At 35.0% G+C, this 19138-nt stretch overlaps 1 protein-coding gene across 9 annotated transcripts in view; it reads right to left on the bottom strand.

Annotated features, from left to right (window-relative positions):
• Nucleotides 1–19138, bottom strand: part of LOC124364927 (tensin-1-like) — a 565111-nt gene that overhangs the window by 20855 nt on the left and 525118 nt on the right. For 7 of the 9 annotated variants that reach the window (XM_046820745.1, XM_046820749.1, XM_046820746.1 and 4 more), the window contains 2 exons: nt 4177–4672; nt 2204–2428 (listed from right to left, as the gene is read on the bottom strand). In XM_046820745.1, the coding sequence (XP_046676701.1) occupies nt 2204–2428; nt 4177–4672 (721 nt within the window). The remainder of the gene's footprint in view (nt 1–2203; nt 2429–4176; nt 4673–19138) is intronic. The other 2 variants (XM_046820750.1, XM_046820752.1) reach the window with 2 other exon arrangements.

Here is a 19138-nt window from a genome sequence, read left to right as displayed (position 1 = left end):
AGATTGGAATTCTAACAATGTTCATTTCAAATGTGTATAGTATAACTATTTTTGGCTGTAAATGAAGATGTTGGAACTCATATATTGTAGTCACATTTTAAAGGTTTATTTTTATACAATTGAAGGAGATTTCTTAGAGAATATAAGATGCATTTTTATTATGTTCTTTCAATATTGCTAATTTGGTAATAATTATACTGAGTCTTAATAGATAGGATAGAACATGTTACATATTTAAAATAAGTATTCCATAAGATTATTATTAGTTGATTTTGTTAAACAAAATGAATTTGAAAAGACTAAGATGTTCATCGCAGTATACCTGAGATCGGAGAAAACGAATACTGCATTATATTTTTTGATAAATTAAATCATTAGGAGGAATATAAATTTGGATTATTACAAATATATCCTAGTTTAAAATAGTACAATTATTTTAATCAGCTGATTATTCTTTTACAGAAGTACCTCTTTTGGGTAATGACATCAGGATGTTTGTGTGAAGAAATGTCAAGAAATACTAACGGTCTGTTATATGGTTGTGCCCATAACTGTTAAAAAATACTGTATCTTTATATATATATATATATATTTCTTGTGTCCGTGTGTATGTGACTGAACTACTCCTAAATGACTGGACCGATTTTGATGAAATTTGTCGTGTGTTTTCAATGGAATTCGAGAATGGTTTAGATTCACAATTTGGTCCACTGGAAAATGTTTAATTAATTAATTAATTATTTTTTAATTGTTGTTGATGTTGGAGTGTTTTATATTGGATCCGACAGACTGTGCTACGGCACGTAATACAAAGCGAACTGATACTTAACAGATGTTAATACTATCAGCTGAAGTTCATCAAAGAGGCAGAAACATTTGTTTATATTTAAAATTTAGATAATTGTTATTGTAAAGTGCTTGATCAGTAGCGTAATGCAGGTTGCATAGAAGACGTCATTGCCTAATTTTAAATTTAGATTGCACCAATGATCAATAAACTATCTAATGCAATGAAAATACTATTAAACGCTATTATGAATACAACCTCATTGTACAAATCCATGAATGTTTGCACATAAGGTAATCGAATTTGGTTAGATCGAAAGGTAAATGAAAAGAGCCGAAAGAAGACGCTTTATGATTGAAATTGGTTTTCGTTGATAGATTTTCTTGAAGGCACACTCCTCAATAATACTGGAAATATCTTAGACAGACAATTAATTTTAATAGATCGAATTTGATTCTTTATAACCTAATTAGTTTATCGAGATTCATCCATATAAATAAATTGTTCTGAATAACTTATCAACACCTAGCAAAAACCATGAAAGATAGAGGCAGGAAATATGGTACATACCTTCATAATGCGCCCAAGAGGCTCACAAAGGAACGACTATCAATTATTTCAGCAATGTTTAGAATGTGATAGAAAAAGAATACGTGAATATAGTGTACTGTTTTTCAACGGGAAATTGCGGGGAAGCTGCGGGCAACTGCTAGTATATATACATATATATACATATATATATATATATACTATATATGTATATATATACATAATATATATATATATATATGTACTGCTACTTAAAAATAATCTTTTAAAACCTATGAATTTACTGATATAGTGAAAACACAATGTAAGTTGAATGAAAAATCCTCAAACTACTTCAAAATGAAGACGATGATGACATGAATGGAACACTTAGTGTTGTAGAAGAGGATTTATTTGAAGTAATGTTTGAACATTTTTTTGGTTCTTTAAATGTTCATTGGATTTTTGTAAGATAAACACTGGGCAGAGTTTAAACTATTGAAAATTGTCTTTCTAGTTACGTAAATTGTAATGCTTTTCTTGTTAATTTAAGATATTTATTAATAACACAAGTTCTTCTATTTAGAAGAATTAATTCTGTTCTTCATTTGAAACAATAAAACTGTTTTTTATAATACAAACATTCCAGCCAATAAATTGTCCTTCATGCATGATAGAATGTGTCATCATGCTAATCACTTCTCCCTGTCCTCTTTGAAATGATTGTAGTCCTCACCAATCTGGTTCTATACCTCCCTTCAGCAGCTAACTTAAATCTCTAACATTAAAACACATGCATACGGTTGTTTGATTTACTTTTGCTTTGTTCCTGCACAGTGTAGCCGTAGCTTAATGTTAAGTGTGTGGTGTGGGTGCGTATGTGCTGACCTGGTGGTGAGAGGGTGACCATGCTGAGGCGGTGCTGTTAGTTGCATCACTACCGTTACTGGGGGAAGAGGTTGCGGCGAGTGACGCGATCAGGCACGCCAGCGCATCCCCGTTACTACCCACCCCATTGTTGAATCCGTTGTTACACCTCTCCTGCTCGGCCTCCACCAGAAGTCCGGAGTCCTGCGGGATCGAGTGGGAGAGCCCGGAGTAGCTGTCGGGACTCTGCGGTTGACAGATTAGTAATCAGCCACACGTTACACATCGCCAAGCTTCACTCTTGTATAAGTTAGGTTATGTTCGCATGACACACATCAACAGGGTCAGAGAGAGAGCGGGGTGGAGGTTGGAAGATGAAAAGTGAACATTACAATGTAAGCATTCTCCATGAATGAACTCTTAGAGAAATCAGCACGAGTGCATAAGTAATATACATATTATTAATATACACACATAGATGTTTTAAAAACACATTTAGCAAACAGTTTATAACAAGCAAACACCAAAAATTAAATAAACAGTTGTAAAGGTGGTGAAACTGGAGTTGGGATAGTGTTAACATTTTAGTTTCTAAGTTATGGTCCTGACAAATTCCTCAAAGACAATTTTTTTTTTTAATTGGAATATCTACTCAACGAAAATGTATAGAAATTTAAAGTTAGACATTTTTTCAATTTGTAACCAAGCCAGAATACAAATGTTAAAGTTAAAAATGTGGCTGTTTTACAATATTTTATTTGAGTTCTACCTTCAGTAGCAATATATCTTAATAATAAGTTATTACTTATAGAAAGGGCATTTTTTAATGAAATATAATTTAGTACAATGAAATCTTTTAATAATAATATTCAAGAAAATTAATTTTTTCATAAACGAAGAAGATTTTATTTATATCTTTAATATAATATACATATTGTAAAACATATCCTCATCTTCAACCACTCTCCCCATGACTATAATGAAATCTTTACAGGCCCTGAAGAGAATAATATTTTTAGTATATTTTCTTTTTCAAAATAGGTACCCAGAAATATGGCTAAAAATATTTTGTTATTATAAAAAAATTATCTCATTTGATTGCTGATTGCACCTTAAATGGTGGCCACAGATTTAGAAACATTCTTAAATGACAAAGAAGTATAATGATGAAAACCAACAAAAATTTCTGATTCCAAAAAACATTTGTTAAAATGCAAGTAATTAGAATAACAATTTATATACAAAAGGAATTGAGCATTTAGTTGTGTATCTTTTGTTAAATTTATTTGATATGTCAAAATATTGTGATTAAACTCAGTGTGATATATGGACGCAACCTACATTACTCAACTCGTGTTGTAGGTGGTTTTCATACAAAATCCTTTGATCTTATTGTATTATTTAAGTGAATGTTTATTCAGAGGTGGAAAATTCTGAATTGAAATAAGATACAAAAATAAAAACTATCTTTAATAGCGTTAGGAGTAAGTACTTGTGAAAAGACGGTCTGTTTGAAAGTATATAAAACTCATGTTTTGATAGCCAATACCTTAAATCTTAATGCTCAAATGTAGAAATACAGTTATAAATAAATTGATGTAAAGTTGAACAGATATTTTTTAGAGTAAGAAAACTGCCAAATCTCGCAGAATGGGAGTTTTTACTCTTTGCCGGGATTAACATTGCTAAATACTCCAGTGAATTACCGCAACAATATTACAGTATTTTCAATAAAACAAAAATACTTTGGTTTTGTCTCGTCAATGTTCAGAGCATATTAATAGAACCGACATAAAAAATATGATGCAGCGTTTTAAGGATTATATAGAGTATATCCATCCAAAATGTGTTTTGATTGAACATGGAGTAAAAAAAGAGGGTGGAAATAGTTTGTAGGATCTATAACAGGTTCAATATTTACTAAATGCAGTAAGTAAAAACATAAAGCTGACGTTAAACATTCTACAGACATGCAACATCATAAAATCGCTTACCGTGGAGTCGCTATATTTTCTGTTCTGCTCATGAGAGCGTTTGACGGCGACGAAAGGTCTCTCCCTCTCAAATTCTGACTTGTGGCGTCCAACGGTGCTGTTACTGATGGTATTGAACTGCTGGGAGGACGCTGAAGTCGCATAGTGTCTCCTGGAAGAGGTCCTGTGAGGCAGCAAGGGAGACACGGGAGCCGAACTGCCATTGGTCACTTTGGAGGCAGAGGTGTTTATGTGCAAGGGAACTGTGAAGTCCTCTTCGTCCTCGTCGGCGAAGAGCGTGGTGTCGCTAGTATAGCCGTCCAGACGCTGGCTGGGGGAAGGGCGGCTCCGGTACCCAGTCTGAACAGTCCGCAGCTCTGACAACAGTCGTGTCTCATGAGGGAGTCGTTCAGAACGGAGCTGCACTTCTCGTCGCTCCCTTAGTTTCTGTTGCTGGCGCTGCAGCCATGTCAGGTTATTGCTGCTGTGCTGGCTGATGCTGCCAGTCACTATTGTCCTGTAACAAAGAAGAAGTCATGAAGCCAATAAAATAACTTTTATATAAACAAGATAATATTAATCATCATTTTACTCCTCTGCAAAGTGTCTCATCAAACGAAATGAGAAACATAATAGATACACTCTGAGCTAAATAGAAACAGTACTGATAAAAAGTATTCTGGTATAGACAAGGTTTGGAAATTTCTTGGATAGGAAAACTTATTGTCATATAGAGTAAGAGGTCAAATTTCGAGTCTAATTTAAAGAATTTTGATTTATTTAAGATGACAGATTCAAATTCTGTCTTGACTGAAGTACCTACCTTTTATCAGGATCATCCAACTTGTATTGATTGCCCACTTATACTGTTTCATGGCAACAGGCTTACAATTGTGAGGATAGGGAGAGTACAGGTTGAAAGGGCAATTTGCCTGTAATTAAGCTCAACTCGACATCTTAAGACTCCCGGATACCACTTTTCTTAATACAGAGAAGCTGTAGCTAATTTAGACTGCTCCAGGAGGTATGACTGGAATAGTTCTACTTTCTATTTCCACACAGCGTGTGTTGTAACAATCTGTAGTGGAATTATTCTTGGACATCATCATCATTGGAATCCATTTGGCTGTGGATACAGAAACATCTCCGGTTTAATTCGAGATCCAAACCAAATATTTATTGGTCTGCCATAGCATAACTATAGCTATATAGAAGTAATATTCCTCTACTAATGTCCACTGATTGAGAATGTTGTGGTCTTTACAAGGCTATTCAACTATATATGACCAGTATTATGTAGGCTATATGTAAAACTAATTTGGAATTTTCCACAGAACACATTTAAATGCATGATGTCATCTTCCTCATCTTAATTGACACCCAATGTATCGTAATTGCGTCATCAGTTTTTTGCATTTGTGATAATACTAGCCAACCCATATGATCCACACAACCTTTCACGAGGTGCTGTAATTAATCAATATGAAACCAGACCCACCTTACTGATGCGGGAAAAACGTGTTTAGCAAGTCAAGTGTGTAAACAGCTGGCTGAAAATCCTTGAAATACCAGCAGCACTCAATGCCAGAGTGACTGGCAAAAACAACAGCTAGACTGGACAGTACTTGTCAAGAATAGTTGGAGTTCTAGATGATACAAGTATCAAATTTGTCATTGTCTATGATATTTATGCTGTAAAATCATTTACAAAACTGCCTTTAATCCTAAGAGTTTTGTTACATCAAATCTCTTCTTTTGCAGAAACCTCCAGGGCAATGATAATCCACAGACGTCTCACTGAAGTTAAGAATAAGAATCAGTTAACTTAGTCAACAGATCTCGCTTGTATTGCGCCCTGCCCTACCAGTAGTTGATAGATATGGCCGTCAGATCTTTTTTAAGCCTCGGCTTAGCTAGTCTGGCTTCGAAGTACACTGTTTTATTTTATTTTTAGGTTACATGGATATATATGTGTGTATGTGAATCCATGTGGAGAAGTAAATCAAACTTCTATGGTGCATGTAAAGAAACTTTATTATGTTATTCCCCATATAGGCTACACCATGTCGAAACTAAAACATTGAAAAGTATTAATTCTGTACGGCATTGCTATGGGAAATAGTGCAATAAAACTCAAAAAAGTAAGCTAGGTTTTCGTATTCCATGGCCAATCCAATGATGTAAATTATTGCAAATTTCATAATGTAACATAAAGTCAGTGAGCAGATGAATTAACCTCAAAGTAAATTTAATTTTTAGAATAATTTATGGCTGAAACAATCCTGCACTCCTAGATACTAAGAAGCTGTGGATTTTATAACACATTTCTTAACAACGTTACTAAAGATATATTAGTGTTACTGGACAATTAAATACATTTTATTTTATTCTTAAAAGTTCTTAGCAGTGAGGGGTTGCGTTTATTTGGAAAATCATTGACGAGAAAAATGCGTTACTTTGACCTTAGAGTAGACACAGACGTTTGTCGCATAGAAAAAATACAATTTAAAAAATAGTTTTTAAACAGATGTATCCTCAAAAAAGAATAATATTTCCTCTCAAAGACTACATCTGTTCACAAAAATTATTTTGGAAAAAACAATCCTCTGATATTTGTAAACATCGTTCTTCAGAAATGAACTCAGATAATATCTTTGCAAATGGGAAAAACGCCACTGTTTTATAAGGCATTTAAAACAGTTTTAGCACATAACTTATATAAATTACAAATTAGTATTCCAACCGTTGCAGAGAGTTGATGGCGCCGTTAAGAAGTGAAAGCGTGGTTCTTTACACATGTTCTTTCCGCATGAACAAAAACGCGTTAAAAGTCAAAGCAACGAACGTTTAGTATTCCTACAAGGCCTGCGGTGCAGCGGGGGGCGGGAAGATCCCAAACGGATAGCGTCTGGCCCGTCTGCTGACTCGCATTACGTAGTCGCAGTTATTAGCGTACAAGCCAGTTTTTGTTCTCTCAAGGTCAGCCGAAGGACTCTGAACTCGCTCGTTCTTTCTACTGGTCCGAAATTAAAAGTAATTTATGCACTTCCTCCTGAACCGCCATTTTACTACCCCGCTCGGAATCTTCTCTGCGTTCCAGACGCACATGTTCAGTGATTCACGAAATTGCTACAAAAACACAAGTATTGCTTAGCATACGGAAATAAAAAATGGAGGGAACAAAATTTTGGATTAAAATCTGCTTTCCCTAAGAGGTTCGCAAGTTTCGTTTTAAGACTTACGTTTTTGAGGGAACACAGCCCAATTTGTAAATCAATTTTGATCTACCCGGGAATCGAACCCATGACCTGCCAGTTAGTGAGCCGCAGCCTTATCCTTAAGCAACGGTGAAGATACGTGACTTTAGAATCATCACAGGAGATTTTACGTCACGATTTGTTCAAGAAACATAATATGAGTTTCGCATTTATTTGGCACTGTATTAAAGAAGTTAGACATTTTGCTGTCAGTAAGGCGTCATTATAAAACTTGACAAACTTTCAGCTCGCTTCGCTAATAGTCTGAGCAGATTTTTTAACAGAAACAAAAACATCACTAGAGGACCCCCACGAAAACAATCCTATGACATTTGAGGCGTATTTATATGTTAACATTTTTTTCTATTGTTTGTCTAGTAACAGTTGTCTGGCACGGGGTTTATAGGGGGATTTAGACGTCACTACCACCGTCAAATTATTTTTGTGAGGGCTACTCTAGTCAAATAACAATTGTACTGCAATGCTAAAAAATTAGTATTCTTACAATAATGTTTTTGATTAGGTTCGTATTTGTTTTATTAGGCCCACTCACCAAACCATACTTATGGATTTTGTTTTGTACAAAGAATGTTCACTTTTATCGCAAAGAATAGTTTTAAACAGAGGAGAGTAGTTTGTTCGATAAATTCAAATATGGTTCAAGCCTCTTACATAAATCTAAAACGCTGATATGGAAATAAGGATTAAAATCAAATTCTGTATATACAGTATTTCTTAAGTGTTGGACTTTTAAAGATCCAGCTATGTTGGAATTCTACTGAGACAAAACTAGGTAGACCGTGTTTGAGCTCGATTTATCAATGGAAAAAAGAACATTAATATAGTATTGAGGACACAACGCAACATTAGCAGAAAAGGTTGATGCGAGTGAGAAGCTGTCTCTTGTCATCTGACGCCTTGACCTGCAATTGGCTCTGACACCAGAGCTCATTGGTGACAATTATATCATCAACAATATTACTTCTCTGGTTACAGCAATACGATCTCCTGGTGACAGATCACTCTCAACTGGCCGCACATGTCTGATAGAAACAGACTTCGAGCACAACTTTATATAAAACGTGTTAGACACATATACAGGGTTAATAAAAAGTCTGGAGACCCCCCACTAATATTATAACGGCTCACACGAGAGAAACTAAACTCGCCACACATTTATGTTATATTATGAGGTACTTTTTGGGCATAATTAGTGCTTCATTCACAAACCCAAAATGGGGGATTTTGGGGGCAGCTCAAAAATTTTAAATGTAAAGCCCCATCAAGTGACCTGTCATTTTCAAGCCCCTGATAAAAGAAAACAAACAACGCAAACTAGAGGTCTCTATCTTAACCCAGTAAAAAATTACTGCCAATTGAAAATTGTATAAGCCAGAATAAACTACTTACAACATAGGAATAACTAACTTTTGGGGCAGCTAAAAACTGTCACTTTTAAGCACCACTCAGTTGATCTCTCATTTGTTAGGTATTAAAAGGCAAAAAAATCTCAAAACGAAGTATGGGTTTAAATATCAATCTAGCAAATAACAAAAGTTTAAAGAAATAAAGAAATAATTCCTAACTGCAGGAGGACTACATTCCACTAGTTATGAACACAATAAATACCAATGTTTTTTAGTTTTATTTATTGTGTTATAAATTTATGACATAATTTGCTAATTAAAAAAAGTCAGTGAAAACACATTGGTTAGTAGAGTGAAACGCCGCCTACCGCATCAGAATACGACGATCCAGTCAGAAATGGCAGTGCATAATGTACTTCACAATGTGTACCTAAAACAAGCCGCCATTTCTGATTGGATAAACCTTTTGAGATGCGGTTTACTCGACCCATGCTTCAATTTAAGATTTCCATGTTTTCCTCTGTGGGCCGTCCCCCATGGTTGGCATGTCATGGTAATAGCAAGGAAAAATAGTTTACATAGCCATATGACACTGTGCAAAGTTTATAGATGATATCTCCTATGGTTTTTAAAATATTAAGCTGTACCCATACTTTTCAAACACCCTGTATGGATTGATATTAGGAAGTAGATTAAAAAGGCCAGACGTAGACGTTTTTTGGCCGTAGTAGGTTTCCGAGACTTACAATGTATTTATTTTTATGATCAAGACAATAAGGTAAAATTAACTATGCCGCTGGAAATATATTAGACCGGAAGTAAACTGAAAGGGCCAGTTGTATAAGTTGTATACATTTTCATGATCGATACAAGACAAACTCAAGTGTGTCACGGAAACATAGTTTATTCGAATAAGAATGGTCCCTTCACTCGCAAAACCAAAAATAAAGCCAGTCTTAATTTTGCTTAACCTCTTAACCATGAACGCTGAAATAATATGTACGTGGTATAAGCCTACTTCCGTTTGAAAAATACCATAGTCATTTCATTAATAAGACTACGAACTTCGACTTTTAAAATGCATGCGAAGCCGTTGTAACTGCTAGTTTATTGTAACGTCTTTTCTCTTAATGTATGGAAATTTTGCAGGTAATAGACAGAAGGTCAAAAATGTACGTAATTGTCTTTGGATGTTACTAGATTTAAATTAACACATAAATCTTACATATAACAAAGAATGAAGGAATAGATCTTCATTATTTGCTTAATACGCGTGTTGTGGTTTTCAAAAGTGTTTTAAAATGATAGTTACATAGACACATACACACAATAGGGGAATTCATTAGAGATCCTTTGCAGTTCTTTGATTTAAAATCCGAATCAACTCTTCGAATTGTGATGGTTCTAAATCCCCTATAGGCTATGGAAAATAACAACAAAAAACACCAAAATATTCAAAGGGTGGCAGCTCAAGGCTTAAAATTGTATACATTAGTTTACAATTACTATCAACCTGATTTATTCTGGTATTGCAGGATCAAAGGATAATTTTTTTTAATTGAAACAATAATGAACATTTTTCGACGATAGTGGGGAACAATGCCGTCCAGAGTCCAGTGTCAGTCCACGGTTCGGTTCATGCCCCCAAGAATGCTGGCAAGTCGAGCGTGCAGTGAATCCAAAATGTGTTATTGTACTAAAATAAGGACAATCCGCCTGCATTCTCTGTCCGGTCGGCAAATTTATGCTGGCGGTTGTGAGGTCGGGTCCGTGCCGGGTTTTGAGGTGGCCGTCGCCGCTTCCAGCTCACGCGGTGGGAGTGACACAGGTGCCAGAACGTTTAGAGTCCTGTTTCTGGATTTGTAATTTTTCTATTCTTTCGTCTTCATACTTTTAGATGAGTCCGAGGCTGAGACATGTGCGGAAGCAGTCCTGAGAGAGTCATCGGAGTTTCTGTTTTTCATTATCATTACAAGTAATTTTGCATTTCAAAACAACAAAATAAAATGTCTTGAAAGAAATTCGGAAGGGGTCATAGCCCCCATGGCTCCTCTCCTGGATCCATCACTGGACTAAGAGGCCAGTTACATCTGACATTGCTTGACAGTTAGTGAAAGGTTTGTTACTTTTCTCGATTGTATACACAAGAGAATAAAGAGTTAAACTATGTGCCTATTTTTCAACAAAAACAGTCAAATCTCTCAATTACTTATGAATGAAAAATGTTACACCACATTGTAACTTTAAAAATAAAAGTTTTATGACTTATCTACTACAAATAGACTGTTTTATTATTTTTATACAATTGGAGTATTTATTATAAACAACTTAGACTTTGTAATGAAAAATTTAATTTATTTGATGACATAATTTTGAGTCAGTTTTATATGTCCTTTCGTTCCATTAGTAAAAATAGACAGCAGAAAAACAAAGTAAAGCTTAGACCAGGTTTGAAGACGCTTGCACCTTGTAGATTTAGGAGACACAAATGATTCTGTGTTAAGTATTATTATAAAAGTAGAAAAAAATATTTTTAAAACTTTTATTAGAAGAAAAAAGAGCAGAAATAACGCATGACAAACAGAGTTCTGACTGTATGCAGAGGGCTGCCTGGAGTATGGTGCGAAGGGGAGACATGTAAACGTATGTTCCGCGCCACATCCGACACTACAGAAGAATGGGGTAAACATTACATCACCAACTGATGTAACAAACCTATTCAATAGCCACTTCTCGGGTATTTTAATTACTATGACAGTGGTCCATTCTAGAGCATCGGCCGTACATACAAACATACAACCTATCCTTTGGAAGTTGAAAGCATCTAGTACTATTTTGAAACAATTATACAAACCAATTCTTGAACCCATTTCTAACCTCTTTAATGAACCCATATCTGCAGGTATATTTCCGGATATATTTAAAAAAAAAATGCTAAAATTGTCCCCCTTTTCAATTGAAGGCGACAGAAGCAATGTTATAAACTTCCGACCTGTTCCCTCTTATGTACTCTGTCGAAAGTGTTTGAAAAAAAATAGTTTATAAAAGATTACTAGACTGTTTAATTAGGTATAAAATCTTAATACCCCATCAATATGGGTTTACACCTCTATTAAATAACAGCTTAGAACTTCACCCTGATTAAACTGTTTTTGTTCATTTTCTAACATGCAACAAAACTTCTCAATCAATTTCTCAAGATGCATTTGAAGTTAAGGAATGCTCTTTAGTTACATTCTCAGATTTAACAGTTGATAGTGGACTGTCCTGGTCTCAACATTTTTCAGGCTTTGTAGCAAGTTATGTCGAAATTGTTTTTCTTTCAGGATATTACATCCATATATGAACCAGAAAGCATTGTTGGTTGTGTATCGTGGTTGTTTCTTTACTCTTACTGGAATACAAGTTTGGGGTGGTTCATCTCACGTATTTAAGGTTTTCCTTGAACAAAAAAGAGTAGTCCATGCTATTTTAGGTCTGCCCCCATTTACTACATGCAGGGGTGTTTTTAGAGCACTTAAAATGTCAAGTTTACTTGGCTTTACATTTCTAAGTCTATTTTGTATGTCCTGAGGAACTCTCGGACTTCCAGAAAGTTAATGCAGATCACAGGTTTCCAACCAGACACTGCAATGATCTCCGTGTTCACAGACATCGTCTTATTCTCTCCGAGGGTCAGATGTCTCATGCGGGATTTGTGTTCTTTAATAGCTTACCTTCTAAAGTAAAAACATATGAAGGTAAAACAAGGTAAATCATATGAAAAGACATAAAAAATACCTTGTAGACAGGGAGTTTTACTACTTGGGAGAATTTTTAAGTGCCACATAATTTTATTTTGTATTAAGCACTATCTGTTTAAATTGTATTAGGAAATATAATTAGCTTGTATCATAGTTTTAAAGTTGACGTTTGAGATATACATATTATAAACAATGTATCTACTCAGAAATACACAATTTGAATTTAATTATGTACCTCATAACTGCTTGTACTCAACAGGCTGATGCTTTTATCTAAATACCTCTAACAGTTTTAGATTTACATTTAGATTTATTCTGTCGTATCAAACAATGTTCAGATGTTGATTGTCATATAAAAAAACATTCAGTGAGTAACAGTTGAATGACGAATGTGCATATCTTCAAAACTCTTAGATACGTAAGTCCGAATGTCTGATATTTCATTATTTTGAATTTTGACTTAACAGTTCATTTCACGAAAACTGCAATCCCCTTGATTTATTTCTTCAGAAAATTACCCAAAATAACAGCACAATTGTCGGTGACTTTTTAGTTTAGCAGATTAATTATTGTTTGTAGCGGAGTAAGAATTGCAATCACGCTGGAAAGTTTGATACACAATGTAGAGATGAAAGGTTAGAGAAGAAGGCACAATTAGCAAGATGGTACTGTTAGGTCAGCGGCCGAAGAGACAAGGAGGCTCGGTGTTGGCGCGGCTAGAAAGGAAGTTCAGCTCTCCACTCTTTCCTGGAATGAGCGGACCTGAACTTGGTTTGGAATACTGGCCCCGAAGTCCTTCTGCCCTGCCTTCTAGTGAAAACGTACCATCGACAGCCTCAACTATCGATAGTCTTCGAGAGCCTCAACTTAAGTTAGCCTAAACTATCGATATTTCCACTATCGAGTCTTCGATATTTAATAAAATATTGATATATAAAATCTATAGTTTTAATTTTATAAATCATAAGTGGTATTAATATTATCGTTATTAAAGTATAATAATTATTGTAGTACAAACAATGTATAATATATATATACATATATATATATATATATATATATAATATATATATACATATTTATTTATTGTTATTTTACCACTTACTAATTATTATATGGTCTGGTACAGTTACGGAAGTTAATAGGACTTACCTTAAGGTGACAATTAATACAGACCAAAATGGAGAACTTCCAAAACTATCCCATCTTTCTTACATACAAAGGAATATTGATAAAATAGGTAGGTTACTAAGGAGGTAGTATCAAAATTGTATTCGAGGCGATTAAAAAATTGAATAAATATTTTTGACCATCGAAGGACGCAATTCTTCAGGGTACGTCGGTAGGCTAAGAAATTCCACTTATTTGTGACTCATTTTACATTAGGAAATCTAAACGTAAACAAAACGAGTTTGTGAGCACATTAGACAACAAAACATCAGGAATGAAAAAAATATCAGATATAGCGGAATATAGTTACAAAATCAAATACAACATAATTCGACAAAATATAAGTACTTGCTATTATTTAATTCTATTATGCAAAGGTATTAAGACACATGATAGAAATAATAATGAAAGAAAAAACTTCAACAAAGAAGATAGCATATTGTCAAAACATGGTTATCATTAAAAACTGTTAGTTAAATAAACCGAGTTATAGAAAAATATATAAGTATTTATATATATATATACATATATATATATATATATATATATATATATATATATATATATATATATATATATATAAATTATTACAACATTAAAGATATCCGTATCGTTTAGAATACAAATTAAAAATAAACGGAATGACACTCTCCAATGAGCAATCTTGCAATATTGCATTTAAAAAGAGCCTTCACATTTTTGTAGATTAATTGAACGCTGTAACAAAAGTAACAGATTGGGTTTTTGAAGGCGCTAGTTTGAGATCATTCATCCATAGGGCACTGTTTATAGAAATGTTGTTCTATAATGCAACAATAGAATTGATTATAGATACTATGAGACGGCTGAGTGTTCCTGAGTGTTACCTGTAAGAACAATATTAAACTTCAAACATCGTAAGCCCTCATTTTTGGACGAAGATGTATAAAATATTTTATTAAAAACTGAATTAATACACGTCCAATGCTTTTTACTTTTTTATTGTAAAGTGAACACTTTTTGGTTATAGAAACGATAGAATAACAATTTTTAAGATTACAAAAACAAATAAAAATTAATAAAAACGAAAAAGGGTTTGAATAGGTATTAATTAAGGCTAAAATGAAACATCTCACATGATTAAAATAGGGTCATATAAGTGTAAAGTCTAACATTGTTCTTATGATGCTAAAAATCAGGCTGTTAATAAAATTGCACTATTCGTATCCAACTTAGGTGAAGAACTCATTGATTCAAGTCAATCAGAATTGATTCATCAGTCGCAGATTTATGAATCATAAGTCAAATTTAAAGATTGTTATTTGTGTAATTAGAACTAGTTTAACGTACTGAAATTAAAAAAGTAAAACAAAGGACACTAAGTAAAATACTAACTAATTATTACGCCACTGAAATGAGAAAAGAGTAACAATAAGCGTCATTTAGCCAAATGCACGAGCTATAAGAAACAAAATGACCAAAAGCAAGGATCAAAATAGAGAAGTCAATTAAAAATGGGGATCAAACTCCCTCCTGTGTAGTAGTGAACTCGTCTCTTACCATTAAACGACATAATACAGTCGCTGGGGCCATCCGAATCCTCTGAGCTCCTCCTAATTGTCATTTCTCTCAATTGAGCTAACTGAACAGAGCTTCGTACACAAGCAGGTAAACCACCTCTCCGACTTAACCTTCAGTATCATTCCACGCAGCCTCCAATCATGAAGCTAAAAATACTATGATCAAATTCAACGTTGTTGCCTCACAAAAATACTGAGGGCCAACATTCATAACAGAATTTAATATTTTCTTATAGCTCTGAAAGGATTCTGCAGACCATTCTGGGACATTAGTAACAAATTAGATGTTATGAGACGGACGCTCACCTCGCCCGTGGATAGAACCGAAATGTGAGCCGGCGACACACAGAGACACAGGCAAGGCGGCTAATCACTCTTGGACATTAGATGCTATGAGACGGACGCACACCTCGCCCATGGATAGAACCGAAAGGTGAACCCGCTACTCACAGAGACACAGGCAGGGCGACGAATTACTCTTGGACATTAGTAACAAATTAGATGCTTTGAGACGGACGCACACCTCGCCCATGGATAGAACCGAAATGTGAGCCGGCGACACACAGAGACACAGGCAAGGCGGCGAATCACTCTTGGACATTAGTAACAAATTAGATGCTATGAGACGGACGCACACCTCGCCCATGGATAGAACCGAAATGTGAGCCGGCGACACACAGAGACACAGGCAAGGCGGCGAATCACTCTTGGACATTAGTAACAAATTAGATGGTATGAGACGGACGCTCACCTCGCCCATTGATAGAACCGAAAGGTGAGCCGGCTACACACAGAGACACGGGCAGGGCGGCAGACGGAGAGACGACGGACTAGAGGAGAAGGTGCCCAAACAAACACGCCGCTTTGGGAGTCAGTCAAGGCCTGGTAAAGATAGCTCACGATTGTAACACCTGATTCATTATTGGAGGCCGCACGCTGTCTCTCGACTTGGCAGCGTGGTGGCGCACGGCGCGGCGTCTGGAGGGCCTACCTAGCCTCTTCTTTTATCACCAAGACTCGGCAAAACTATAAATATCTTGAACTTACATAATTTAAAGATGACAAATAATATTTCTTGTGTTATCTGATTATTGTGATATTTTTATACAGAGTACATACAGTATGTACAGTCTCCAAATAATTTTATAGCATTACAGTAACAAAGCAGTTTCAATCCTTATTTATACGTAATTATCGTAAGTATTGTTACTATATTTTTTGGATTATAGTTGGCATAAAAACTGACTAAGGTAATTTACATAATGAGAAAATGCAGAATCTGTTTCAATGAATAACTATCCTAAGCTCAAAATGTAAGTAATTCTTTAATAATAATATATAATTCATAAGAAGGGAATGTTTTAGGAAATGAAGGGGCTGTAATTAGTTCTTAGATATCACACATTACAATCTGTATTACTCTAGATAGCTACAATATGTATTACGAGGTCAGAATATTTTGTCCATCTAATCGATTTACAATTTAAATTTCATTAAGTGCACGTTTCTACTTAACTTAAATAAAAAAAACAACATCCAGTTCCGTATTATTATTTTTAAAACTGCTAAACTAAAAGGGAACGGTTTCACATCCACGTTATTTCATATAGTAGTTTACGTGTGATGTATTGGACAACGATAGTAAAAAGGTGGCAAGCCTGGAGGTGATCAGCTGTTAAACAGCTGATTCGCGGATGTGGATGTGCAGTCCGGGGCGGGACGTGGGATCAGGTCTGCCCCACTTTCCATGCCATCACATATGGTCAACATTTCTCCTCTCGGCCTCAGTGTGGACATGGACAGGCCCCGCTCGCACTCCAAGGTCACACAAGGCTTCTCGACTGGTCGGTTCCTATATCACAGATGATTACGCAACGCTGCCAGCTCGGACATTAATGCAACTCATTATTTTCCATCAAAGAAGTCTTGATCAAATCAAGTCTATTTTTGTCCGAGTGTTTACTGTATTCTTGCTGTCACATCAAGCCGTACTCTTTCAACTGGGTTTCTACAGCCAACTCATAGCATAGCATTTGTAAAGGGAATGTTATTTGTGACATTTTCCAATAAGCGTGTGTCCTAAATGTTTATTTGATAATGAAATAAAACATAATATTTAAAAGTGGAACATATTTATTGAAAGCTATTCAAAACATGACATTCTTCATACCAGCATACACCCGTTGATGTTTGTGCAAAATAATTAAATATGGTATTCAAGATGTAATTATGTATCTACTATAATTTCTTATAGCCGTGTTTCACTTTAAGTTTCAAAGTCTTTGAAAATACTTATAATGCGTTTATTGTTATTCAGTATTTGATATGGCAAGACTCTATAACTCAGTCTTGCAGAAAAACTTATCAATGCCGTGAGTCTACAATGTTGTGTCTTAGTCTAAATTGGTGAAACTAAACGCTTAATCGATTAAAAGACATACTAGGCACACAGTACATCAAAACACGCAAAAATGGACCGTGGCGGAATAAAATTTAAAAAATCAAACATGCAATAAAATTCGACAAAACAATATTACTTGAAACACTTCCAAACCATTCTACAAAGATAATGAGAGAGTCCTTAGAAATAATGAAGATAGAAAATAACTTTAGAAAAAAAGACAGCGTCAAATTTTTAAAAATTGGCAACACACGCGCTAACTTTTTATATGGCTTAAATATTGTACTTTTACAAAGAAGGAACCAGAAATAACGCCAGATATAAAGATCAAAGTCATATTGGTCGTTAGTTGGTTAAACTCCAGCCAATCATTATAGGGCTGAGTCACAATCAATTTGTAGGTAAAAGCGGATGTATATCATAGGCAGTTTCGGTTCATTCAACGTTTGTTGATTGGAGATGATTCTCCACACCGAGACAGAAATATTAGATTATGAACAGGATAACTTAGGCATTATGAATGGCACCGGCAGTATAAGCTTAATAACTAAAATTTACTTATACAAATACACTTTTAAGTTCTTGATAATTATAGGTTTTACAAAGAAAATAAATTAAAATAATACATTGGTAAAAAAATTCTGTAGGCCAATCATTTGAGACCAATGGTAAAGTTTTATACTCCAAACACAAACAATGACCAAACAATAACAAACAACGAAACGCTGTTCACACATTTGTTTGATTATGAATATTGTAATCAATAATAAAAGACTAAGGCAATAAATAAGTCAAATTTTTGTGGCCTATGAAATTAATTATTTAAACTACAACGCAGTGTTGATTAGTTCAGATAGCTTTGTATTTGGTTCGAAATAATACTAATTAGAAAGGTCTTGGTGGTTTTAGCGGTGCTCCGAGCGTGCGACAAATGGCTTGTTGTGGTCCGCCGAACATGTTTCGCTTGCCCAACACAATGTTAGTTGTGTTAAGTACACGAGTCGAGAGAGATTGAGCAACTCTACATGGAACATTAAATCAGCTGGCAATGCAACAATAGCCAGTGGCCGAGAATAGATGCAAAGTCAAAGTCAATACAAGACGCCTTGGCACGAGCGTTGCTGCAGCGGCGAGATCCCTAGTCTAGATATCGCAGGAACTGCGCTTGTAATGGCAGATCCTGTGGCAAATCATCGTGGCATGGTGGCTTTTGACAATGTGCAGTTGGAATGCAGAAGCCGTGCAATTCGAATCTGAAGCAAGGGGTGGGAAGACAACAGAAACGTGAGTGATATTTTATAACTTGTGGACAAGTAATCGACGTTGACCGATTTCAGTAAACCCCTTGAACATTTGTGAATAGAAATCGTAACAATTTTTGTCTCCACGTATATTTCCTATTCGTTTATCTCTCTCTAAACCTTAGGCGAACACGAATAGAAACTCATATTGTTTGAATAAACAGTTATATCTTTTAAATATACTG

The sequence above is a fragment of the Homalodisca vitripennis genome, chromosome 6, assembly GCF_021130785.1.
Source record: "Homalodisca vitripennis isolate AUS2020 chromosome 6, UT_GWSS_2.1, whole genome shotgun sequence".
Taxonomy (NCBI): Eukaryota; Metazoa; Arthropoda; class Insecta; order Hemiptera; family Cicadellidae; genus Homalodisca; species Homalodisca vitripennis.
The sequence above is the reverse complement of the archived record's forward strand: the minus strand, read 5'-3'. Positions and strand labels throughout refer to the sequence as shown.